General features: G+C 45.8%; 1 protein-coding gene and 1 long non-coding RNA gene across 2 annotated transcripts; one reads left to right on the top strand and one right to left on the bottom strand.

Annotated features, from left to right (window-relative positions):
• Positions 1-2,232: 2,232 nt before the first annotated feature.
• Positions 2,233-4,557, bottom strand: LOC139379028 (uncharacterized). Its single transcript, XR_011628356.1, has 3 exons — positions 4,064-4,557; positions 3,914-3,967; positions 2,233-2,744 (listed from the first exon to the last, which is right to left on the bottom strand). It is a non-coding gene; the product is annotated as an uncharacterized lncRNA (long non-coding RNA).
• A 352-nt stretch (positions 4,558-4,909) lies between these two features.
• Positions 4,910-27,035, top strand: LOC139379027 (DNA-directed RNA polymerase II subunit RPB1-like). The gene is made up of 28 exons (XM_071121749.1): positions 4,910-5,229; positions 6,096-6,228; positions 6,403-6,539; positions 7,100-7,276; positions 7,464-7,745; positions 7,859-8,020; positions 8,376-8,596; positions 9,037-9,169; positions 9,290-9,414; positions 9,780-9,990; positions 10,217-10,426; positions 10,564-10,732; positions 10,933-11,027; positions 11,225-11,428; positions 11,746-11,968; positions 12,200-12,383; positions 13,237-13,408; positions 15,252-15,357; positions 16,358-16,563; positions 16,804-17,067; positions 17,210-17,417; positions 17,541-17,746; positions 18,586-18,768; positions 21,287-21,490; positions 21,826-22,012; positions 22,289-22,402; positions 22,674-22,823; positions 22,983-27,035. The coding sequence occupies exons 1-28, from the start codon at positions 5,143-5,145 to the stop codon at positions 24,140-24,142; spliced, it is 5,913 nt and encodes a 1,970-aa protein (XP_070977850.1). The 5' UTR covers positions 4,910-5,142; the 3' UTR covers positions 24,143-27,035.
• Positions 27,036-27,300: the final 265 nt, after the last annotated feature.

Below are 27,300 nucleotides of genomic sequence, written 5' to 3'. Positions count from 1 at the left end.
TTTCCTCCGGCTCTTAGCCTACCTTCCGTCGGAGACGTTTAAACAGGGGTCCAGAATCTCAGAGTCAAAATGGAGTCACTTCTATCTCCTCCCCTGCTGTTCCTGGGTCCCTCCCTATCTCTGAACGCCCCTCCCTTCCTCACTGTGCTACAGAGGACTCCCTCGCTTACTCACCCAGCTGTCGCTGGCTCGCACACTGCCAGGCAAACACTGAAAACGAGAACTCCTTCTGGACAAGGGTAATTTTAAGCCCTTCAATGAATATAACACGCAAAAACAAGCACACTCATGTACGTCACCCATCCCACTGAGGACACTAGTCTCAAATTTGAAGTGTTACACACACCCACAAATGACATACTCACAGATCAGTATTCACACGGTAGATTAGTCACCCTCTCTAGGAAAATAAGTCACAATTTACAACTCAAAGTTACTGAGTGATAAGGTCCACAATCTGGGCCTATGTGGCTCAACATAAAATGTGAACTAAGATATAGGCCTATATCATATGACAAAGACATTAGAATCCATTGACAACTTTAGGACCATGCAAGAGGGGTAGTGCTAATGAACCAACATTAACCGAGTATTTTGGACCAGGTTACCTGTTTTGAATAAGCATTATATACATATACTAAGCTGTTGGCATAATACAGTATATTGGACCAGGTTACCTGTTTTGAATGTAGGCAGCACCAGTAGGAGGCTGAGAGCAAGGCAGGGGACATTTCCGCATATGAACTGTTGTTGCGCAATTTCATTACCAAGCATGCCATTGGCATCATAGACCATAAGGGGGAGCCAAAAGACTGATAATGGTTTGTTTGTATAACAGCACAGTGGTATCCTTTTACAGGCCTTCAGAAAGTATTCACAACCCTTTACTTTTTTCCCCACATGTTGTTACAGCCTGAATTTAAAATTGATTAGAGATGTCACTGGCCTACATACAATACCCCATAATGTCAAAGTGGAATTGTTTTATCAACATTTTTTCTCATGAATTAAAAGTATTCAACCCCTTCGTTATGGAACATTCAGGAGTAAAGATGTGCTTAACAAGTCACAAAGTAAGTTGCATGGACTCACTGTGTACAATCAGTGTTTAACATGACTACTACCTCATATCTCATTCCACAAAGACCAGAGAAAAAGCAGACATTGAATATCCCTTTGAGCATGGTGAAGTTGTTCATTACACTTATGGTGTATTAATACAGCCAGTCACTACAAAGATACAGGCGTCCTTCCTAAATCGGAGGAAGGAAACCGCTCAGGGATTTCACCATGAGACCTATTGTGCCTTTAAAACAGCTAGAGTTTAATGGCTGTGATAGGAGAAAACTGAGGATGGATCAACACTGTAGGGGCTCCACAATACTAACCTAATTGACAGAGTGAAAAGGAAGCCGGTACAGAATAAAACATGCATCCTGTTTGCAACAAGGCACTAAAGTAATATAGCAAAATATGTCAAATCCAATACCACACATTAGTGAGTACCTCTCCCCATATTTTCAAGCATAGTGGTGGCCACATCATAGTATGGGTATGCTTGTAATCGAAAGGGCTGGGGATTTTTTCAGGATTAAAAAAAAGAAACGGAATGGTGCTAAGCACAGGCAAAATCCTCAACCTTTCAGCAGGACAATAACCTAAAACACAAGGCCAAATATGCCCTGGAGTTGCTTATCAAGAAGACAGGTTATGTTCCAGTGGCCGAGTTAGATTTTCAAATAGATTTGTCAAAACTATGGCAAGACCTGAAAAAGGTTTTCTAGCAATGATCATCAACCAATTTGGCAGGGCATGAAGAACTTTTAATTTTTTTTAAATGGGAAAATGTTGCACAATCCAGGTATGGAAAGCTTAGACTTACCCAGAAAGACTCACAGCGGACGCAGGGGTGTGAATACTTATGTAAATGAGATGCATTTCAATTTGAATGAAATACCAAACATTTCTAAAAACATGTTATCAATATGGGGTAGTGTGTAAGAGAAAAAAAAACATTTAAAATATATTTTGAAATCAGGCTGTACATTTTTTTTTTATCAAAGCACTTGGAAATAATAAGGATACAGCTGATCTGACTACTACAACAGCTTGAGGGTGGGAACTTGACAACTGTCATATACAGTCTGCCAAATAAATGAGAGCAAAGTGGCATGTTCATGCTGTCAACAGTCAAACACCCTTCAATTCCCAAACACAAACAGAGTCAATAAGTAACTTTGATTTCTTTATTACTTTAAACAAAATAGTTACTACAATCCTTTCATTTAAATCGCTCAACAATCGGGGTGTACATTTGCAATTACCATTCTATACATTAAAAAGGAGCAGCATACAGCCTAGCCACTAAGAAAAGTATTTGCAAATCGGTAATGCAAACTGATTGGTTTATGGACATGTCGTTTAAAAATCAACCGATGCAGTGCAATCAATGTGATCATATATCTGTAACAACTTCCCTGTTAAACCTACTTGCTCTAGTCTTTAAAAAGTCCTCCTGGCTACACACTCATGCAAGAACAAACAAAAAAGTTGTTAAAGGGGGACAACATTCTACAATATGTCACATCAGCTTTTAGGTGTACATTTTTAGTTGAAGACCTCTTGGTCTTGTGGTAATGTTCTGTAGCAAGAGTTTTGTGAACAATGTCTACAGTGGCTGGTCCACTCCTGAGTCAGTCAGTGGCAACAACCACGTCCTTCCATGGTGAAAACACTTCTGGTACCTAGTGACACAGGAAATTCGTGAAACGGAGAAATAGCTCGCTACCTAGTTAGTACAATCCCTGAACCCATGGTACCTGAATATATAAGCTGTCAACGTTATACAACACATCTACTATTTAAAAGTATATCAAACAACTGGTCTGCTTGAACGCTAACTTTCAGTTTTTCTGGTAGCTAACAGGACTCCATTTTTCTTGCCAACAAGAAGCACAAGCCACAACACCGCCATGTTGAGACGAGGTTTCAACGTTGAATGTACAACGTTAAGTTAGTTGGTAGTAGCTAGCAATTAAGACGGGAAACAAAATGGTCCCAAAAAAAAAAAAACATTCATTGAAATTCAAGTATCAAACAAAATAAATGTATAGCAACGATATTGAAAAAAAAAAAAAAAGACGACCAGAGAATGTCATGAGCTGCTAGTTAACTACTCCGTCCGAGAGACAGACAACCAGCAGTGTTTTGACCATGTTGTATAGATTAAAGTTAGCATGCCAACTCTGCTAACTAGCAAGATTACACAACACGTATACAAATAACTTAAGCAATTCGGTAGCCAACTATCGTAACTATATCAAAACTAACAAACTCCATGCCAACCTTTTTTCTATGAATTTACAGACGTAGCTAACATATTTATACAACTGACCAACAGGGTAGCTAGTGACTGGGGTTGGCTAGTTAACGTTACCTGGTCGCTCCGGATGCCATTTTGCTTGCAACTAGCTAGGTATATTAGCTAGATGTTTTCCTATTTAAAAATGAAACACTAACTAGCAAGCCAATGCGTCTCTATTGTACTCGGTGATATTTAAACAAAACCAGCGCTAAAATAGTATAAAACATTTGTTGCTAATTTTCCATCGTTAGTTACATAGCCTATTCAATCGCGGGTTTTAACAGTGCCTACAAAGGGGTACCGAGGTTAGCTAGTTGGCAACGAACATGAGCTACATCGTGCTAACTACTTAGCCAGGGGTAGGCAACCCTGGTCCTGGAGTGAAAAGGGAAAGTGTGTTGAATTTGGGCAATTGCCGAAATGACCAATTAGTTGGTCAGGTGTGGTGCCTAATTGGAACAAACTCTTGTTTTCTGCGGCACCAAATATTCTAGTACTATGTAGAAATCTGATTTTACATAGACTTTGGCTTGCCATCTAGACACTTACCGCCAAAGCCAAGCTGGGTCACTTCGTTTTAGACGTGGCCTTCCAATCGCGTCCCTATTTCAGAATATAAATGTACATAACATTAACGAAATGTACTCTAAACACTAGTATTTCAAGCTTTCCCGTTATAATTACGGTAAAGTCTTTCACCGTTAATGTATTAAACACCGCAGGCTTTTGTCGGATTTTCCCAGTTGGAATACTTCAAATAACACTGATCACGCCGGCATGGTTTCCACTTGAGACCGAGGATTCTCGCGTAGTCCCGTAAAAAAACAAAATGTTGTTGTAAAGCAATAGTAACTTCGACATCTTCTTAAAAAATAAAGAAAAATAACTAGTTTTAACTGGTTTAAAAATAATAATACTAAGCGAAAAAACACTTTAAATATGTATTTGATTTCCGAAAGGTCGAGGTAGGCCTCGTGAACGAGCTTCTTTTCCAAGAGTTGTAGCCGATCCAGAGCGAGACGAACGAGACAACACAGATTAAAAAAAAAAAAAAAAATTGCTTAGAGAGGAAAAATAAGAATCGGTGAAGTTCGGCAAAAATCGGAAATAAGGCGGGTTTTTCCAACGCCATCGTATCTCTATAGCCATTGGCTAACCTTTGCGTATTAATGTATATTAATGATGTAATTGACCAACCACACTGCATTTTATTGAATATTTATAGTACCACAACCATATTTACATTCTAGCCACGCCTCTGCTCTGTTCTGACCAATGGTGAGCATTTCAATCAATGCAGTGCCTGCTTTGTGTTTCAATTGGCTAAAGAAGAAAACGTAAACTACAATTGGTCATGCGTCTTATGAAATGTATTATTCATGTTATGATCTTGTGTAGCCAATTAACGTTTTACTACAAAGATCCATAACCCGCCTCCTGACTGTTCAGCCCCTGCTTCGTAGAGTGTGTCAACCTGTACCAAAGTATCCAGTCTATATAAACACGCGTTGGCTACTTTCAAACTCAGATGCGCGTAGAGCGCACTGGAGTGTAGATCAGAAAAAGGGAAGGGGACAGCTGGTAGCCATAGTGGCTAGGAGTAAAACGTAAATAAATAGACTCCAAGGGCAATAACCAACGTGGGTCTTCGTGATATCGCCTTCGGAGACATTCCGGTCACCGTTGGCGGCTTGGCCAGAGTCCTGGTGGCATTTAAAGCTGTTCTTTCTTACAAAAGCGGCGTGCCGAGGGAGGACGCTTCTCTTTGAATAGACAGGATGCACGGACCGCCCTCCGGCGACAGCGCATGCCCATTGCGCCTCATCAAGAGAGTGCAATTCGGCATCATCAGCCCAGATGAGCTTGGGGGGATTCGTTTACTTTATGAACGTTCTCACATTGATCTTACCTGTACATGATAATACCTAGAATGTATTATGACAATGAAATGGATGTAGCAATTCGTTTGCAGATAGCCTAGCTAGCTAAGCCATGTTGGAGCTTGAGCTAGCAACAGCATGTTGTAGGAAGTTCGACCAACTTTCAGCACACACAGTATTTTTCATCTGAGCTAAGCCATATCATGAATCAAAGTCCCTTTTTATATGGAAAGTTCTACATGTAAACAAAGACAACTTTTAGCTACTTTTACTGAACTTGGCTATTTTGCTCTGCTATATTGGTGTTCCCTGAAAGTTAAATGCACAAACATTAGCAAGTCTAGATGTTCCCTCTTGTTATGACCTACTATATATATGTGGGAGCTACATCCTAATAAAAGGTCACGTCAATAAAGTCAAAGTTATGCATGTTTCTTTACTTTGTTTTATTATTAGTTTTGTATAATAGAATACGTTGTTTACACAGTCCTTAATCATTGCATTGTCAATTCCCCGCCTCCAATTGATGTTCATCTAATGAGTTGGTCCTCACACAAGTGATTTGTCAGATAGTACCAATATTGGTTTAGAAATGCAACTGATCGAAGTGTACCACCATGTTTTAATTGAAGTGTAGGTACTGTCATATCTTGATTCAGTTACTGATTTTGTAGCAGTTATTTATTTGAATTAGTTTCCCATGTGGCCTGAAAGAGGTTGGTTTGAGAAATATGTAAGCCATTTTCCAATGTTGTCGTAAACTTGTGACAGCTTTATTGTTTTGTGTATGTACTTGGGCTATTCATATTTTGGAACCGGATTTGATGTTGACCATGGATGTGTCACTGTAGAAACGGATGTCGGTCACAGAAGGGGGAATCAAGTACCCCGAGACCACAGAAGGAGGACGTCCTAAACTTGGTGGGCTGATGGACCCCAGACAAGGGGTCATCGAACGATCCGGAAGGTGCCAAACGTGTGCAGGTACCCAAAGTTACCAGGGCAATCCATTTTCATCTCAATGATAATAAAACACTTGTTTTGAATTTGATAGTCTTTTTTTTTTAATTCTCAAACCCAAACAGTTGTGGTTAAGGTTAGGTCACCACTACTGTATTGGAATGTTGTCAACAAAGCATTGTTGTTTTTGCTATTCAGGCAACATGACAGAATGCCCGGGCCACTTCGGCCACATAGAGCTGGCAAAGCCTGTCTTCCACGTGGGTTTCGTCAACAAGATCATGAAGGTCCTCCGATGTGTCTGCTACTCGTGCTCCAAGCTTCTGGTCGACACGGTCAGTAACCCTCCATTCCCAACTCATATCACTACCTACAGTGCAGCTACGCAACCTATATGTAACATTTACTCATCCGCTCCAGCATTCGATTCTCTTGTGAGGCTAATGGAAATTGACCAGCACTATACCTCTAAACATCTGCGCTGCACAGCATACACACAGAATATATAGCACTACATTAACTCCTGATATGTGTAACTGATTGTCATTTTATGGGTATAAGCACTATTGAATAAATCGTTCTGATGATTGCATATTAGTCCTGGGAATTGCGTTACACATATTCCAATGACTTGTTGATTTTATATATATTTTTTATTTAACCTTTATTTAACTAGGCAAGTCAGTTAAAAACCAATTCTTATTTTCAATGACGGCCTAGGAACAGTGGGTTAACTGCCTTGTTCTGGGCCCTAACAACATATTTTTACCTTGTCAGCTCAGGGATTCGATCTAGCAACCTTTCAGTTACTGGCCTCAACGGTCTAACCACTAGGCTACCTGCTGCCCCATAAATTATGTGATGGTGTGATGTGATGGTCTTTCCTTCCTTCTAGAATAACCCAAAGATCAAAGACATCCTGCAGAAGTCTAAGGGGCAGCCCAGGAAGCGTCTGACCCACGTGTACGACCTGTGTAAAGGCAAGAACATCTGCGAGGGCGGAGAGGAGATGGACAACAAGTTTGGAGTGGACCAGCAGGAGCACGACAGTGAGGACATCACTAAGGAGAAGGTACTTTCACCGGCGATGCTTGTCGACATGTCATTTATAGGCCATCGATACTTAAAACATGTCTTTTTTTTGTTCTCTTTGTCTGCTTCATCCCCCTTAGTCACATGTGTCTGATTCTGTTTCCTCTTGTAACACACACCCTCTCACTCTCTCCCATGCACACACACTCTCTCCCTGACACTCCCAGGGGCACGGTGGCTGTGGGCGCTACCAGCCGCGTATCCGCCGGTCGGGCCTGGAGTTGTATGCCGAGTGGAAGCACGTGAACGAGGACTCGCAGGAGAAGAAGATCCTGCTGAGCCCAGAGCGCGTCTACGAGATCTTCAAGCGTATCTCGGACGAGGAGGATGTCATCCTGGGCTTGGACCCCAAGTTCTCCCGGCCCGAGTGGATGATCGTCACAGTACTCCCCGTGCCACCACTGGCTGTCCGGCCCGCCGTCGTCATGCAGGGCTCTGCTCGTAACCAGGTGGGCCTGGAAAGACTAACTGTTAAAGAGAAAGTTTGAGATTGTTTAAGTTTTTACCTCTGTCGTTTACCTCTGTTTAACCACATCGTATCCTTTTTGTTTCTTTCGCCCAGGACGACTTGACACACAAGCTGGCCGACATCGTCAAGATCAACAACCAGCTGCGGCGGAACGAGCAGAGCGGCGCGGCGGCCCACGTCATCGCCGAGGACGTGAAGCTGCTGCAGTTCCACGTGGCCACCATGGTGGACAATGAACTGCCAGGCCTGCCCAGGGTACGCACGGCTGCAGTGACACTTGGGAGGGCACCAATTGGCACAACATTACTGTACTATTTACCCTTGCCGATGTGTAGTGTTACTATAAAGATTTACTCTTACTGTTTTTGTTTGAATTGAAGACTGTTAAATTAAATTAGAAGTAACACCAAATAAAATTTCAGAATACATTGAAAAATACATTCACAGACTATTGGATGCTTTAAAAGTGTTATTTTGTTAAGCTGATAAGACGGACAACGATTCAACCCATAACTGGGTTTATTTAGTTTTCAATGATTACTGATAGTTGTAAAGGATCATCTGTTCTGAATATGCCTGTGCTGATCTCTGACTTAATCTCAACTCCCAGGCGATGCAAAAATCGGGCCGCCCACTTAAATCCCTCAAACAGCGTCTGAAGGGGAAGGAGGGGCGAGTCCGAGGTAACTTGATGGGGAAACGTGTGGACTTCTCCGCCCGAACCGTCATCACCCCCGACCCCAACCTCCAGATCGACCAAGTGGGTGTCCCGCGCTCCATCGCAGCCAACATGACCTTCCCAGAAATCGTCACACCCTTTAACATTGACAGGTACACCCTTTAAAGTTGACAGGCACACCCTGAAACGTTGACAGGCACACCGTGAAACGTTGACGGGCACACCCTGAAACGTTGACGGGCACACCCTGAAACGTTGACGGGCACACCCTGAAACGTTGACGGGCACACCCTGAACTGTTGACGGGCACACCCTGAACTGTTGACGGGCACACCCTGAGATGTTGACGGGCACACCCTGAGATGTTGACAGGCACACCCTGAACTGTTGACGGGCACACTCTGAAATGTTGACAGGCACACCCTAAAACGTTGACGGGCACACCCTGAAACGTTGACGGGCACACCCTGAAACGTTGACAGGCACACCCTGAAACGTTGACATCTACCTATATTTCATTGCGATAAAGTAATTGATTAAACTGACAGAATTGTGTATTGGTTCTAATGCTGGCTGTCCTATATGTCTCCAGGTTACAGGAGTTGGTGCGCAGAGGCAACAGCCAGTACCCCGGAGCCAAATATATCATCCGCGACAACGGGGACAGAATCGACCTGCGGTTTCACCCCAAACCAAGTGACCTTCACCTGCAGATTGGCTACAAGGTAACCCTCAAAAGACCAGATGGTCGTAATTTATCATGTAATGTTTTCTAAGGAATATGATTGACATGAACTTGATGTAATGCAATGTCACTTTTACAAACTCATTTTTGCCTCCCTCAGGTGGAAAGACATATGTGCGACGGTGACATCATTATCTTCAACAGACAGCCCACGCTACATAAAATGTCTATGATGGGGCACAGAGTCCGAATCTTGCCCTGGTCCACCTTTCGAATGAACCTCAGGTACTACTATCAAGTCCTGAATGATCCATTCAAGTCTGTCAGCCAGTTACAGGCCACGCCCAGTTACAGGCCACGCCCAGTTACAGGCCACGCCCAGTTACAGGCCACGCCCAGTTACAGGCCACGCCCAGTTGGGATACCTGAGGAGTTATTGTTTGTTGGTGTAAACACTGACAAGAGTGTTGGTTAGAAAATAGATATAGAAGCTATTGTCATCAAATATAATTTCTCAACTTAAATTTTCTCAAATTGAAAGCAAATGTTAACGCATAAGACACACTACATATCATTGAACATATGACATCAAACAGATCCTGGATGGTGACATTAACCACTTTGGATCCCTCCTCCCTCTTGCTCCACAGTGTAACCACCCCGTACAATGCTGACTTTGACGGGGACGAGATGAACCTGCATCTACCCCAGTCCCTGGAGACGAGAGCTGAGATCCAGGAGCTTGCTATGGTGCCTCGGATGATCGTCACCCCCCAGTCCAACAGGCCCGTCATGGGCATCGTGCAGGACACCCTCACCGCGGTGCGCAAGTTCACCAAGAGGGATGTCTTCCTAGAGCGGGTAAGGAGGGCCGCATTAGGGATCGATCAGCCCAAAGTCAATGTTTGTCAGGAATTTTAGACATCAATACACTGCGCTATGTTGTACATGTTAAACAAAAATGGAACACTTGTAAAAGTTGGAGTAAGATTGTTGAAGACCCTCACAAAAAACACACACACACACACACACTTCAGAAAAACACTCATCTTCCTACACTCATTCTGGAACATGATCTGTCCCCAAGGGCGATGTGATGAACCTCCTGATGTTCCTGTCCACGTGGGATGGCAAGGTGCCCCAGCCAGCCATCCTGAAGCCCCGGCCACTCTGGACGGGCAAGCAGATCTTCAGCCTCATCATCCCAGGCCACATCAACGCCATCCGAACACACAGCACCCATCCAGACGAGGAGGACAGTGGGCCATACAAACACATCTCCCCTGGGGACACCAAGGTAAAATACTGAACACTCAGCTGGCTAAACACCCTGAGATGCTCATGTGGTAATGAGGATTTGTAGAAAAAAATCCTCTTGTATTGTTAGTGTGTGCAGAATACAGGGTCTTATTTCTGTCATTGTGTACATCCCAGGTGATTGTGGAGAATGGAGAGCTGATCATGGGCATCCTGTGTAAGAAGTCCCTGGGTACCTCTGCTGGCTCCCTGGTCCATATCTGTTTCCTGGAGATGGGCCACGACGTCACCCGCCTCTTCTACTCCAACATCCAGACGGTGGTCAATAACTGGCTGCTCATTGAGGGTAAGGACCTGGGTTGGGCTGAGCTGGGTGGGTACTGGAGGAGGGCATCAGTGGGTGGAATGGTCAGATTAGGAAAAGGCAACTCATTTGAAATCCACTTGAAGTAAACTGGTTCCATTTTGTGTATAAGCTAATCTAAATGCAGATATTTTAGTCAATATTACTTCCATTTGTTCTTAATTATCATATACTCTCTCTAGGTGCCTCTATTGGTATTGGTGATTCTATTGCTGACGCAAAGACTTACCTTGACATTCAGAACACCATCAAGAAGGCCAAGCAGGATGTAATAGAGGTAAGTCCCTTCTCTCATCGGGAGCTTTCTTCAAAGTTCCAGAATATTCCTTGAAAAATAATTCCTCTTGTACTCACGATGGGGAAATCCCCTGAAAATTCCTTAGAAAAAATATAGAATGGAGTAGAATAGATGTGATCCCTAGCCAAGCTCCAATATCTAACTCTGCCACATTTTCTTCCTGCATTTCTCTCCAGGTCATTGAGAAGGCCCACAACAATGAGTTGGAGCCCACCCCCGGCAACACGCTGAGGCAGACCTTTGAGAACCAGGTGAATCGCATCCTGAATGACGCCCGTGACAAAACGGGTTCCTCCGCCCAGAAGTCCCTGTCTGAGTACAACAACTTCAAGTCCATGGTGGTGGCTGGCTCCAAAGGCTCCAAGATTAACATCTCTCAGGTACGCCCAGGGGTCTTTAAAAAACAGGGCTGTGTTCAGAAAGGTGAAACATTTTTGAAACAGGCAGGGACTACCTCAACCTATCCAATAAGAAATGCACATTTTTGTTTCCCATTAAAAATGCTTTAAAATGTTTCACTAGAGTGTGCTCTACCGAGCACGACCCAGGGTTGTTTCAGACATCGATGGGTCACTATGGCACAAAATCATTGGCACTTTATTCCTATATGGATGACGGCAGAAAACGGTCCTCAATTTACACCCACTAACTTCAATTGTCTTCTTTGTCTCACCATCTCTGTCTCTGTGGCCCTCAGGTTATTGCTGTGGTGGGGCAGCAGAACGTGGAGGGTAAACGTATCCCCTTCGGCTTCAAGCACCGCACGCTCCCCCACTTCATCAAGGATGACTACGGCCCTGAGAGCAGAGGCTTCGTGGAGAACTCGTACCTGGCTGGCCTCACGCCCACAGAGTTCTTTTTCCACGCCATGGGAGGCAGAGAGGGGCTTATTGACACGGCCGTGAAGACCGCCGAAACTGGTGAGTGAAGGGGCTGAGGCATGAGAGATGTTAGGGACAGAGACTGGAAGGGGTAGGAGTTAGGGTTCAGGGTTTAAGCTGGTTAGAAGCACTGGTTAATGAAGGTAAGAAGGGGTGAAGGTTACGACCCCGGCACGATTAGGGAGAGGGGACTACAGACGTGATCGCATAGCTAGTTGACTCGGTGGTTGAAATGCTCTTCGAACCTCTTTCCTCATCTGGTTCCTTCAGGTTACATCCAGCGTCGTCTGATCAAGTCCATGGAGTCTGTGATGGTGAAGTACGACGCCACCGTGAGGAACTCCATCAACCAGGTGGTGCAGCTGCGCTACGGAGAGGACGGCCTGGCCGGGGAGGCTGTGGAGTTCCAGAACATGGCCACGCTCAAACCCTCCAACAAGGCCTTCGAGAAGAAGTGAGTGGTGAAGGGAAGTGGGATTGCCGGGGAGGACAATGACGGCTAGAGTTTTGGGTGTGGTGTAATTCGGCTCACCTACCCCGGTACCAGATTTGTTTGAGGTCAGGGTAACAAGCATAGGAGTTAGCTGTATGGGAAAGACAGATCTGGGACCAGACTGGGGCTCTCACTGAATTCTGTGTTAATGTCATATTGCATCTTAGTCATTCGAGGATTCACTAAGGTTCTTGAACTAGTACAAGTCCTTCTCATCTCGTAATGATTGACAGTGTAACGACAACCCCAAACACTGGATTTCATAGTCTCCACCTCTCCACGACCATCTTATTTATCACATAGACTCTAATGCCAACACTCTTAAGGACAGCAGCTCACTGTCCACAGGCCACACATTCAGGGTCAACTGGCTTAGGGTCTCCCCTCTTATCTCATCCCTCCCTTAACCTCTTCCCCTCTTATCCCGTCCCTCCCTAAACCTCTTCCCCTCTTATCCCGTCCCTCCCTAAACCTCTTTCCCTCTTATCCCGTCCCTCCCTAAACCTCTTCCCCTCTTATCCCATCCCTCCCTAAACCTCTTCCCCTCTTATCCCGTCCCTCCCTACTAAACCTCTTTCCCTCTTATCCCGTCCCTCCCTAAACCTCTTCCCCTCTTATCCCGTTCCTCCCTAAACCTCTTCCCCTCTTATCCCGTCCCTCCCTAAACCTCTTCCCCTCTTATCCCGTCCCTCCCTAAACCTCTTCCCCTCTTATCCCGTCCCTCCCTAAACCTCTTCCCCTCTTATCCCGTCCCTCCCTAAACCTCCTTCCCTCTTATCTCGTCCCTCCCTAAACCTCCTCCCTTGACCACTAGGTTCAGGTTTGACTGCACCAATGAGCGGGCGCTGCGGCGCACCCTGCAGGAGGACGTTGTGAAGGATGTGATGACCAATGCCCAGGTGCAGAGTGCCCTGGAGAGAGAGTATGAGAAGATGAAGGAGGACAGAGAGATTCTGAGGGCCATCTTCCCCACTGGGGACAGCAAGGTGAGAGGGAGACTGAGACACACACGCACACAAGCATATGAACACACTTGGGCCTCCCGGGTTAAGGGCGCTGTACTGCAGCGCCAGCTGTGTCATCAGAGTCCCTAGGTTCGCGCCCAGGCTCTGTCGTAACTGGCCGCGACCGGGAGGTCCGTGGGGCGACGCACAATTGGCCTAGCGTCGCCCGGGTTAGGGAGGGGTTGGCCGATAGGGATAACCTTGTCTCATCGCGCACCAGCGACTCCTGTGGCAGGCCGGGCGCAGTGTGCGCTAACCAAGGTTGCCAGGTGCACGGTGTTTCCTCCGACACATTGGTGCGGCTGGCTTCCGGGTTGGATGCGCGCTGTGTTAAGAAGCAGTGCGGCTGGCTGGGTTGTGTATCGGAGGACGCATGACTTTTAACCTGTTGCGTCGACCAAACCCGGATCCGGGATTCTATTTACAGACCTAAGCTCATTACCATAACGCAACGTTAACTATTCATGAAAATCGCAAATGAAATGAAATAAATATGCCATCTCTCAAGCTTAGCCTTTTGTAAACAACACTGTCATCTCAGATTTTCAAAATATGCTTCTCAACCATAGGAAAACAATCATTTGTGTAAAAGTGGCTAGCTAGCGTAGCATTTAGCGTTAGCATTAGTGTTAGCATCCAGCATGCAAGATTTCAACAAAAACATAAAAGCCTTCAAATAAAATCATTTACCTTTGAAGAACTTCGGATGTTTTCAATGAGGAGACTCTCAGTTAGATAGCAGATGCTCAGTTTTTCCAAAAAAGATTCTTTGTGAATTCGAAATAGCTCCGTTTTCTACATCACATTTGGCTACCAAAAAAAAAAACGAAAATTCAGTCCTCAAAACGCGAACTTTTTTTCAAATTAACTCCATAATATCGACTGAAAACATGGCAAACGTTGTTTAGAATCAATCCTCAAGGTGTTTTTCACATATCTCTTCAATGATATATCGTTCGTGGAAGCATGGTTTCTCCCCTCAATCAAATGGAAAAGTACAAGCAGCTGGCGTTTGCGCACCGAATTCCACGCAGGACACCAGGCGGACACTTGGAAAATGTAGTCTCTTATGGTCAATCTTCCAATGATATGCCTACAAATACGTCACAATGCTGCTAACACCTTGGGGAAACGACAGAAAGTGTAGGCTCCTTCCTTGCGCAATCACAGCCATATAAGGAGACAATGGAAAACAGAGCTTCAGAGATTCTGCTCATTTCCTGCTTGACGCATCATCTTGGTTTCGCCTGTAGAATGAGTTCTGGGGCACTTACAGACAATATCTTTGCAGATTCTGAAACTTCAGAGTGTTTTCTTTCAAAAACTGTCAAGAATATGCATAGTCGAGCATCTTTTCGTGACAAAATATCGCGCTTAAAACGGGAACGTTTTTTATCCAAAAATGAAATAGCGCCCCTAGAGATCCAACAGGTTAACCTTCGTCTCTCCCGAGCCCGTACGGGAGTTGTAGCGATGAGATAAGATAGTAGCTACTAAACAATTGGATACCACGAAATTGGGGAGAAAATGGGGTAAAAAAAAAAAAAGCATAGAACACACACTGGCTTATTTGCGCATCTCCTGATTCTCCACACATGTACATATCTCCACACACGTACATATCTCCACACACGTACATATCTCCACACACGTACATATCTCCACACATGTACATATCTCCACACATGCACACTCATTCACTTCCATGTATTCCCAGGAACTCTCCCACTCCCACATGTCACCACTACAAACATATCCCACTGATTCAGCCCAATGCATTAACTTCTTTAGTATTGTAAAGACCGATGTCCCTGCGCCCCACTAGGTGGTGCTTCCATGCAACCTGGCCAGGATGATCTGGAACGCCCAGAAGATCTTCAGGATCAACCCCCGCACCCCCACAGACCTCAACCCCCTTCGAGTGGTAGAGGGTGGGTACCACAGTCATACACTCTGCATTCACCATAGACCCATATTCTAGACCATCTAAAGATGTGCCATGTAGTCAGAGCCAGAACACTTCTGTTTCTAACCCGGGGACTGATTCAGACCTGGGACACCAGGCGAGTGCAATTATAACTATAGTTAGAAACACTAAGCAGACCGGTACTGATTAGCCCTGGTGTGTTGTAAAAGGTTGATGCCATTCATTTTCTATGGCCACTTGGATTGTGAATAGGCCTCTGAGCTATCACACCATCACATGAAGTGACCTTGATAGGTGAAAGTTGATCACACCCATTGTCAACCATGTCATTCATTGGAATGATTCACAAATCATGTGGACAAAATGATTCTAGTCTGGCCTGTGGCCTACCCCCAAGCTGCACTCCTTACAGACATCTTCTGGTGCCTGACCATAGTCCCAACACTATGAAGACTAGGGTGCTGAGAGAGGTGGTGTGATCCTTTACTCAGTACTGCACTACACGGTGTACAGTATTGTGCTTCAAGGGCCCTATTCAGACTTGGAAGTAAGTTGACTTGATATGTACTGAAGTCAGAAAATGTTGGACTCAAGTCCATGTTTTATTAACTTAAATCCACGTTAATTCTACGTATCTCAAGCCTGAATTGGGCACCAAGTGCCTCGGTCACAGTAACGTTTGTTGTCATGAAGACAAAGACGTGTTGTGTTTAGAAGACCATAGCACTTGATATGCTACAGTAAGAGGTTACCCGATTCATTTTGTCATTCCAATGACTAACCTTTTTGTGTACAATGCATCTATCTAGATTTTAAAAAATAAGGACTTGCTGCACTTCGTTCAGTAACTAAGTAAATGTTGTTGACATATCTGCCATCTTGTACCAAATTTCTCTCGCATAAAGCAATTTTAACTCGGCCGCTAAGCCAGGCTAAATAATCCTAAAATAAAATGACACGGTCTGACATTCTAAAACGTCTCCCCGCTCTTTTACACGCCGCAGGTGTCCAGGAGCTGAGTAAGAAGCTGGTGATTGTGAACGGCGAGGACCACCTGAGCAGACAGGCCCAGCAGAACGCCACGCTGCTTTTCAACATCCACCTGCGCTCCACGCTCAGCTCTCGACGCATGACAGACGAGTTCCGACTGAGCACTGAGGCTTACGACTGGCTACTGGGGGAGATCGAGAGCAAGTTCAACCAGTCTATTGTGAGTAGAGCTATACACGCACAGCATGCTGGGAGAGACTGGAAGGGGGAGGGTCAACACCAAAACTGGTTGCTATGAACTAAAGATGTTATTAGATTGAAATGGACCGTGTAAATGGATAGTGTGAAGGAGTAGAAAACCAAGCCTAGAGCTTGATGGGATATTTTTTTATTACACTAATCTAATTAAATCATAATAATTTAATGTAATTACTTCTCTACCTCCCTCTCTGTCCTCTAGGCCCACCCGGGTGAGATGGTGGGGGCGTTAGCAGCCCAGTCGCTGGGAGAACCCGCCACCCAGATGACCCTGAACACCTTCCACTACGCCGGTGTGTCGGCCAAGAACGTCACTCTGGGCGTGCCGCGTCTCAAGGAGTTGATCAACATCTCCAAGCGGCCCAAGACCCCCTCCCTAACCGTGTTCCTGCTGGGTCAGGCGGCCCGCGACGCCGAGAGGGCCAAGGATATCCTCTGTCGGCTGGAACACACCACCCTCAGAAAGGTGAACAGTGGAGAATGTGATGTGGTAGACCACAGTCAACAACTTTAGGCCAACTATCTCCTTTCTTAGGTTGTTCCTTTTCTTTGCTTACTGATTTATACAACAATTATCAACCTCTCTCTTTCTCTCCTCCTCTCTCCAGGTGACGGCCAACACAGCCATCTACTACGACCCTAACCCCCAGAGCACGGTGGTGACGGAGGACCAGGAGTGGGTCAACGTCTACTATGAGATGCCCGACTTTGACGTGACTCGCATCTCTCCCTGGCTCCTCCGCATCGAGCTCGACCGCAAACACATGACTGACCGCAAGCTGACCATGGAGCAGATCGCAGAGAAGATCAATGCAGGTGGGGATGAGTGAACACAAGCAAACACCGATTGATGGATCTATAAGGAAGTGTTGTAAGTAAAAGGGACCATATAATCCCTACACAACCTATTGCAAAATGCAACCTTTTTTCTCCCTGAAGGTTTCGGAGATGATCTGAACTGTATCTTCAATGACGACAACGCCGAGAAGCTGGTCTTGCGAATTCGCATCATGAACAGCGACGAGAACAAGTTCCATGAGGATGAGGAAGTGGTGGACAAGATGGACGACGACGTGTTCCTGAGGTGCATCGAGTCCAACATGCTGACGGATATGACACTGCAGGGCATCGAGCAGATCAGCAAGGTCACCGAGGGGTCATGTGCACACACACACACACACACACACACTCAAAATACACCATAATGTCTGATGTCTTAACTTCACTAGGGCACCATTTTACATCTCAGCCCCTAATACTCCTCAATTCTTTTGGATGAATCCCGGAACATGTTCCAGTCTGTGCTAGTAAAACAGTCCTGTAGCTTAGCATCATCTGACCACTTCTGTATAGAGCGAGTCACTGGTTCTTCCTGCTATAGTTTTTGGATAAAATTATGGTCAGATTTGCCAAATGGAGGGCGAGCTTAAGTTTCTGTGTGTGGAGTAAAGGTGGTCTAGAGTTGTTTTTTTTTTGTCCTCTGGTTGCACATGTGACATGCTGGTAGAAATGAGGTAAAACTGATTTAAGTTTGCCTGCATTAAAGTCCCCGGCCACCAGGAGCGCCGCTTCTGGATGAGCATTTTCTTGTTTGCTTATGGGCTTTTGCACTCAACGAGCTGTATAAAGCCATAAGCAGTCAGCATCGTTTGTGGCGGTAAATAGACGGACACGAAAAATATAGATAGTGTGGTCTAACTCGAGACTTACTTAATATTAGACATTGCACACCAGCTGTTATTGACAAATAGACACCCACCCCCACCCCTTGTCTTACCAGACGTACCTCACTTATCTACCTCTTCGCTACCTCTCTTATCCTTTACTACATTACCATCTAATACTCTAAGATACCTCCCTTATCTGGTACTACATTATCACTGACTTAACACACACTGGTTCACCTTAACAATATGGCTGAAACCTATCCAGATCGTTAACCCATCAGCTATTGATCTTCGTCCTGTCTGTCTCCTCTCCCTAGGTGTACATGCACTTGCCCCAGACTGACAACAAGAAGAAGATCATCATTACAGAGGAGGGAGAGTTCAAGGCCCTGCAGGAGTGGATCCTGGAGACAGATGGCGTGGGACTGATGAGGGTCCTCAGTGAGAAGGACGTGGACCCTGTCAGGACCACCTCCAACGATATTGTAGAGATCTTCACGGTACGGATAGATTCCATAGTTACCGATAGCTACGCTAGTTGTGATAGTTACCGATAGCTATGATGGCAACCGATTGCTACGGTAGTTATGGTGTTACGAAACCTATTAACTAACCTGCTAATATTGTAGCACCCGCTAAGACTAGGGGTCGTAGGCCTACCTAGGTACATGGTCTGTAACCAAAATGTGTGCATTAATGTGAGAAATCAGCATTTTTAGGACCGTGTTGGATGCACATGTGCCCAGGGAGGAGACAACCTTCCGTTGTATCCAGGGCCAGCTCTGTCTTGACTCCTTTGGGTCGGTGAGCCCTAGTGAATTATGTCAGGATGGTGACAGAAACCAATTGATACAGGAAGGAAAACGACAAAAAGGCATGCCTAAAAAATCTAATGGCCACCAATCTCACAGCTTGCAAGCTGGGACATTGACTCACAATCTTAAATGATAACAAATAAAGTTAAAAAAATAAATATATATATATATACAGTGCCTTGCGAAAGTATTCGGCCCCTTTGAACTTTGCGACCTTTTGCCACATTTCAGGCTTCAAACATAAAGATATAAAACTGTATTTTTTTGTGAAGAATCAACAACAAGTGGGACACAATCATGAAGTGGAACGACATTTATTGGATATTTCTAACTTTTTTAACAAATCAAAAACTGAAAAATTGGGCGTGCAAAATTATTCCGCCCCTTTACTTTCAGTGCAGCAAACTCTCTCCAGAAGTTCAGTGAGGATCTCTGAATGATCCAATGTTGACCTAAATGACTAATGATGATAAATACAATCCACCTGTGTGTAATCAAGTCTCCGTATAAATGCACCTGCACTGTGATAGTCTCAGAGGTCCGTTAAAAGCGCAGAGAGCATCATGAAGAACAAGGAACACACCAGGCAGGTCCGAGATACTGTTGTGAAGAAGTTTAAAGCCGGATTTGGATACAAAAAGATTTCCCAAGCTTTAAACATCCCAAGGAGCACTGTGCAAGCAATAATATTGAAATGGAAGGAGTATCAGACCACTGCAAATCTACCAAGACCTGGCCGTCCCTCTAAACTTTCAGCTCATACAAGGAGAAGACTGATCAGAGATGCAGCCAAGAGGCCCATGATCACTCTGGATGAACTGCAGAGATCTACAGCTGAGGTGGGAGACTCTGTCCAACAGAAATATGACATTTACATAAGTATTCAGACCCTTTACTCAGGACTTTGTTGAAGCACCTTTGACAGCGATTACAGGTTGGGTCCAAGTCCGGTCTCTGGCTGGGCCACTCAAGGACATTCAGAGACTTTTCCCAAAGCCACTCCTGCATTGTCTTGGTTGTGTGCTTAGGGTCGTTGTCCTGTTGAAAGGTGAACCTTCACCCCATCTGAGGTCCTGGGTGCTCTGGCGCAGGTTTTCATCAAGGATCTCTGTATTTTGCTCTGTTAATCTTTGCCTCGATCCTGACTAGTCTCCCAGTCCCTGCCTCTGAAAAACATCCCCACAGTATGATTCTGCCACCACCATGGTTCACTGTAGGGATGGTGCCAGGTTTCCTCCAGACTTGGCATTCAGGCCAAATAGTTCAATCTTGCTTTCATCATAGCAGATAATCTTGTTTCTCAAGGTCTTTAGGTGCCTTTTGTCAAACTAAGCGGGCTGTCATGTGCCTTGGTCACTCGACCACAAAGGCCTGATTGGTGGAGTGCTGCAGAGATGGTTGTCCTTCTGGAAGGTTCTCGCATCTCAACAGAGGAACTCTAGCGCTCTGTCAGTCACCATTGGGTTCTTGGTCACCGCCCTGACCAAGGCCCTTCTTCCCTGATTGCTCAGTTTGGACGGGCGGCCACCTCTAGGAAGAGTCTTGGTTGTTCCAAATTTCTTCAATTTAAGAATGATGGAGGCCACTGTGTTCTTGGGGACCTTCAATTCAGCAGAACCTTTTTGGTACCCTTCCCCAGATCTGTGCCTCGACACAATCCTGTCTCGGAGCTCTACGGACAATTCCTTTGACCTAATGGTTTGGTTTTTGCTCTGACATGCACTGTCAACTGTGGGACCTTATATAGACAGGTGTGTGTCTTTCCAAATCATGTCCAGTTGAATTTACCACAGGTGGACTCCAATCAAGTTGTAGAAACATCTCAAGGATGATCAATGGAAACAGGATGCACCTGTGCTCAATTTCGAGTCTCATAGCAAAGGGTCTGAATACTTATGTAAATAAGGTATTTCTGTTTGACATTTTTAATAAATGAGCAAACATTTAAAAAAATCTCTTTTCATTTTGTCATTATGGTGTATTGTGTGTAGATTGCTGAGGATTTTAATTTATTTAATACATTTTAGAACAAGGCTCTAACGTAACGAAATGTGGGAAAAGTCTGAGTACTCTCCGAAGGCACTGTATATATAAAAAATGTTGCTCCACTGCTAAACCTGAAAAGTACATGAATTGCCGCATAGCCCAAACATGTCAGTCAGTATTTTTTGCGATATTCATAACTCATTCCCCTCCTTTCTAGGTACTGGGTATTGAGGCTGTACGTAAGGCGCTGGAGAGGGAGTTGAACCACGTCATCTCCTTTGACGGTTCCTACGTCAACTACCGCCACTTGTCGTTGCTTTGCGACACCATGACGTGCCGCGGTCACCTGATGGCTATCACACGTCATGGCATCAACAGACAGGACACGGGACCGCTCATGAAGTGCTCCTTTGAGGAGACGGTAAGAGTCACGTGAGGGGACAGGGAAAAGTGGAAGGGCGGGGGGAGGATGTTGCAGAGGTATTGGTATAAGTTTGTTTGTTTCATTAGAACATATTTACGACTTGCGTAACAATTCTAGTCACCGTCCTTAATAGTAGGAGTACTCAAATGTCCAGTACCTAACCTGGGGGTCCAGGTGTCACTGATTGGCCAGAGATTCCACTCACCTTGTTCCCAGGTTTGGATCGGACCCTAGTGGGAAACAATGAAAATCAGCATTAAGCTACTTTTGACCTCAAGGTCTGGATTTGAGAAAAGGGGGCCTCCTGTTCTTACACTCCCTCCCTGTCCCAGGTGGATGTGCTGATGGAGGCGTCATCCCACGGGGAGAGTGACCCTATGAAGGGTGTGTCTGAAAACATCATGCTGGGCCAGCTGGCCCCCTGCGGGACGGGCTGCTTCGACCTGCTGCTGGACGCTGAGAAGTGCAAATACGGCATGGAGATCCCCACCAACATCCCCGGGATCAGTGTGGCTGGACGTGAGTGGCTACAAATATTCCACACATTGAATAATAAAATTAAGCAAGAATTGAAATGGAATTGTTCACCCTGTGGACATTTTCAATCACCAGATTTACATTTTCGATTGAATGTTGAAATGTATTGGTGTGGACACGTATGTTCTCAGAATGTCTGTTTGACTTCAAAGTATCCATGCATTTATCAACTCATGTATATGGATACATCTCAATGAAGATAGATGATAAATTATGCACATAAGAAATGTGGTCTAAAATGTGTCTTAATTTCCACAGCCACCGGAATGTTCTTTGGCTCGGCGCCTAGCCCCATGAGTGGCATGTCCCCTGCCATGACCCCCTGGAACACTGGAGCCACCCCCGCCTATGGTGCCTGGTCCCCCAGCATTGGTAAGGCTCAACCTGGGTGGACTTTCTCTCAACTGTTCTGTTGACTCATGCCCTGACTCTCTCTACTGTTCCGTTGACTCATGCCCTGACTCTCTCTACTGTTCCGTTGACTCATGCCCTGACTCTCTCTACTGTTCCGTTGACTCATGCCCTGACTCTCTCTACTGTTCCGTTGACTCATGCCCTGACTCGCTCTACTGTTCCGTTGACTCATGCCCTGACTCGCTCTACTGTTCCGTTGACTCATGCCCTGACTCTTTCTGACCTCCAGGTAGCGGGATGACTCCCGGAGCAGCAGGCTTCTCTCCCAGCGCAGCGTCCGACGCCAGTGGCTTCTCTCCGGGCTACTCCCCGGCCTGGTCCCCTACCCCTGGATCTCCTGGGTCCCCGGGGCCAGCCAGCCCCTACATCCCCTCTCCAGGTTGGTCACCATACAAAACAACCAGTTTGGTTCGAAATACCAACTGACACAGGAGTGACTGCATTACTTTTTTCCATGTTATATGAATAACACTGAAGCTTGATGTTCTGTGTACAAGTTTTCTTTATTTCTCATGTCTCTACATTTCTACTTTTCCAGGAGGTGCGATGTCTCCCAACTACTCGCCCACCTCCCCGGCCTACGAGCCCCGCTCTCCTGGGGGATACACCCCCCAAAGCCCGGGCTACTCCCCAACCTCCCCCTCGTACTCCCCAACCTCCCCCTCGTACTCCCCCACCAGCCCCAACTACAGCCCCACCTCCCCCTCGTACTCCCCAACCTCCCCCTCCTACTCCCCAACCTCCCCCTCATACTCCCCAACCTCCCCTAGTTACTCCCCCACGTCCCCCTCCTACTCCCCAACCTCCCCCTCGTACTCTCCAACCTCCCCCTCGTACTCCCCCACGTCCCCCTCTTACAGCCCTACATCCCCAAGCTACAGCCCTACGTCCCCAAGCTACTCCCCCACCTCGCCTAGCTATTCCCCCACCTCACCCTCCTACTCCCCCACCTCACCCTCCTACTCCCCTACCTCACCCTCGTACTCCCCCACCTCACCCTCCTACTCCCCCACCTCACCCTCTTACTCCCCCACCTCTCCAAGCTACAGCCCCTCTTCACCCAACTACACCCCCACCTCCCCCTCCTACTCCCCCACCTCCCCCTCTTACTCACCCACCTCCCCAAACTACACCCCCACCAGCCCCAACTACTCCCCGACCTCCCCCTCTTATTCCCCCACCTCCCCGTCCTACTCTCCCTCCAGCCCGCGCTTCACCCCCCAGTCCCCCACCTACACCCCCAGTTCTCCCTCTTACAGCCCCAGCTCGCCCTCCTACTCACCCACCTCGCCCAAATACACCCCTACGTCCCCCTCATACTCCCCCAGCTCTCCAGAGTACACCCCCACCTCCCCCAAATACTCCCCCACCTCGCCCAAGTACTCTCCGACCTCTCCCAAATACTCACCCACCTCCCCAACTTACTCACCGACGACGCCCAAGTACAGCCCCACTTCGCCCACCTACTCGCCCACCTCGCCCACCTACACCCCCACCAGCCCCAAGTACTCCCCTACCTCCCCAACATACTCTCCAACCTCACCCAAATACTCTCCCACCTCCCCCACCTACTCACCAACTAGCCCCAAAGGGTCCACCTACAGCCCCCTGTCTCCGGGCTACAGCAACCCCTCGCCCAGCTTCACCCTCACCAGCCCGGCCATCAGCCCAGATGACAGTGACGAGGAGAACAACTGAGGGAGCCAGGAGAAGAGGGGGCTGACTGCCCCAGTCCAAGCTCCTGGGCTGGATAACTGAAGGATCGCCTTTCTGCTGGAGGTGTCGCTGGTTTGGATGGACAAAGAAAAAAACTAAACCCTGGGCATCCCACTTGTGAATTTTATATTTTGGGGACCATTGTACCCCCAGCCTTGTCCAACTTGGGGGGTGGGGGGTCCCTAAAAATATTTCCTACTATTGTATTTGATAGACTTGAACAGTTTAGCCAGGAGAAATGGCTGCCTTTTGAACTAGGCGTTTTGTTTCTGTTATTAATTTTCATGCAGGGGGCTGAAGCAGAGTTCTAAGTACCTAGAGGAAAGCAGAGGGGAGGGAGGGAGATGTGGTTACCACATTGACAAAAACCTCCCTCCTTTTCACCCCCCTGTTTCCCAGCACCCAGTCTCTCTCTCTGAACTTCACTGTTGGATGTGTAGTTGTAGGGGAGAGTATTGCCAAAAGCCTTGAAAAATCTACCAGTGGATTGTATTTCTCTCCTTAAAAAGCATTTAAAGAGACAGAGTAGAAGAGTTGAGGTGATCTTTATTGCATATTTTACTAAAACGTATCTTTTAGTTTTTCTAAATCTACAGTTGCTGTTTTGGTTGGAAGAAAAAATTGAGCTAATGTTTCTCATTTTATTTGTCACATGCACCGAATACAACAGGTGTAGTAGACCTTACGGTGAAATGCCTAGTTACTACAATCCCTTAACCAACAATGCAGTTCAAGAGTTAAGAAAATATTTACTAAATAAACTAAAGAAGGCTGGCCAGTGTTGAGGTGAACAGCATAAAAGATTACAAATGTTCAGGACAGTGGCAGTAGAGTAGTGGAAAGGGTTGCCATGATACTGCAGGTGATAATGAATAGGTGTATTCCTTGCAGCACATAGTCCAGGGCTGAAGACTGCCTAGGACGACAGATGGTCAGGTCATGGATGCAGAAACCCGAAAGGGGGATGGTGACGTATTGTCACCTCTCTATGACATTCCAAATAAACCCCTTTACCCTCACTCCAAAGACAAGCCTGAAAGATGTCAAAAACAGCCACCAGCATCCCTGTGCTCTTTACCATTAGATGAGACTTGTGTACAACAGCAAAAAGCTGATTTTTACAGCAAACCACTTCTTTCTTAAAATACTGGGAAGTGTGAGGTTTATGAAAGACTTAGAATGGAAAATTGAGATAATATTATTACTATTTGATTCTGTTTGGTTTCAGGAGAGAATGGGGCGTTTCTAGGTGGAAGAGGGATACTAGTTGGTCGGTGTTGTTGCTTCTGTCATTGTTTAGGAATGAGTAGCAACCTGCTAATACATTTTAATTATCCAGATTCAGGTTGAAGCGCTCTTATTTGAAATCCCTCCCACCTTTCAATAATACGTGTTCCATAATTCTAATTAGGAAATGTAAATGAGTTCTCAATACTTTGTTCAATACTCGTTCAATTTATTTAAGAAAGAGAAGAGAAACGTACTACTTGTGTGAATCAGTATAGAGGATAAATTGAGAATCCAATTATTTTTTTCAAAAGTTTTTTTTTCTCATTTGCTTCTGACTTGGTAAGAGCTGTTTGCAAAGAGGGTCTGTGTTCAGGTACTTTGGATGAAGGGGCAGGGAACGGAGGGGGGTATGTTCGATTTCTCCCCCTTAAGGTCTCTCTTCCATTCTGTTTCCCAATCGCCCTGTTCAGTTTCTGCCATTCCGGCTCCAATTTGGGCCAAGATGGCCGCCGCGTTCTTGTTCAGTTGTAGAAAGGCAAATTTTGCATGCAGTCCATTCATGAGGCTTCCGCTAAGTGGCTCTACTACAGTTAAGGAAGAGAATTCAATGTTCAGCTTAGTGTTTTCAGTTACGCTCTTGACCACTGGAGGGCGACATAGGCCCTCAGTTGAGTTGACAAAACTTCTCTAGAAGCGGCAGTTTCAGTTCAGTGATTTTTAACAAAGGAGACCAGCCATTTCAGGGCACTTTTGGCCTCTAAATCCCCCTACCCACTACATCAGTGTGTCAGTGAATCCTTGAAGTTTATGAAAACCACGGACCAAGCATAGACCAGCTTAACATTCACTTCCGGGTGCTCTTTACACTTTACTAGGCCTAGTTTGATTGATGAAGTGGACAAGTGTTTGATTCTCTTGCCTGTATGACTATGGAACACAGATTGTGTTTCCTCTGGTGTTCCCTCCAAGCAATAGGCCAGGCTTTTGATTGGACTAGCTGGCTTTCCCTCCCCCCCTCTTCATCCACAAGTGATACTGATTATTTTCTGAAATCGGTGTTTGTCCTTTTTTCTACCAGTGTATGTACCTGTGATTGGTAATCTCGGCGTGGGTGGGAGGGAAGGGGGTGGAGTACTGTACGGAACTGGGAGTCCTGAGGGAATGGAATTCGATGCCTGTGGACTTCCATGATGGGACTGGTACTCTGATGCAGTCTGACTTTGTCGGGATCTTAATCTGAATCATGGTCGGGAACGTATGCGTTTCAACAGGGGTGATTTTGTATTGACTGGACTGTACCACCTGCATTGGATACAGGTGTTGGCAATACACTGTTGAAATCCATGCAGTTGGTCTCTCTCATCATCGCCTCATGACATGGTGACTCTGTCCACTACCATCATATCCCATTGATTTACCTGTCGTCCAGTCAATTCAAACATACCAGGACTCCTGGGAGTGTGTGTGTGTGTGTGTGTGTGTGTGTTGTAGGAGAGACAGGGTTTTCTTGAGTTGGAGAAAAGACTGGACAGGGTGTCTGGGGAAAAGGAAGGATTAAAATTGCCACTGTATTGAAATCAATCCAGTATGTCATTCATTCTCTGTATGTTTTGTTTTTTTGACTTGAGAAAAAAATAAAGTTTTACTACAGGTTGTGTGTCTTATTTGTAAGAGTTGTCAGCACTACCAGTAAGCTGAGTGATTTAACAAATCCCTTTTATATAAGTGGATATGTGTAAGAGGAAGTATTCCATAGATCTTACCTTCTACTGGGTAAACCTAGAATTTGGGGTTAGGGTGAACGCATTCTGGATCTGAGGTTTTGATCAATAGGCCCCATATGACTATACAATAAAACCACTATAAGGGGCTATTGGTTTCTTTTTCAGGGCACATCACTATAGATATCA

This window comes from Oncorhynchus clarkii, chromosome 21, assembly GCF_045791955.1.
Source record: "Oncorhynchus clarkii lewisi isolate Uvic-CL-2024 chromosome 21, UVic_Ocla_1.0, whole genome shotgun sequence".
NCBI lineage: Eukaryota > Metazoa > Chordata > Actinopteri > Salmoniformes > Salmonidae > Oncorhynchus > Oncorhynchus clarkii.
The sequence above is the reverse complement of the archived record's forward strand: the minus strand, read 5'-3'. Positions and strand labels throughout refer to the sequence as shown.

What these genes read in the sequence shown, in the direction of transcription:
- LOC139379027 (XM_071121749.1), top strand. Translation starts at nt 5,143, where the DNA reads ATGCACGGACCGCCCTCCGGCGACAGCGCATGCCCATTGCGCCTCATC. An exon ending in ACACCCTTTAACATTGACAG is followed by an intron (nt 8,597 to 9,036) that starts GTACACCCTTTA and finishes ATATGTCTCCAG; the next exon opens with GTTACAGGAGTTGGTGCGCA. An exon ending in CCCCTACATCCCCTCTCCAG is followed by an intron (nt 22,824 to 22,982) that starts GTTGGTCACCAT and finishes CTACTTTTCCAG; the next exon opens with GAGGTGCGATGTCTCCCAAC.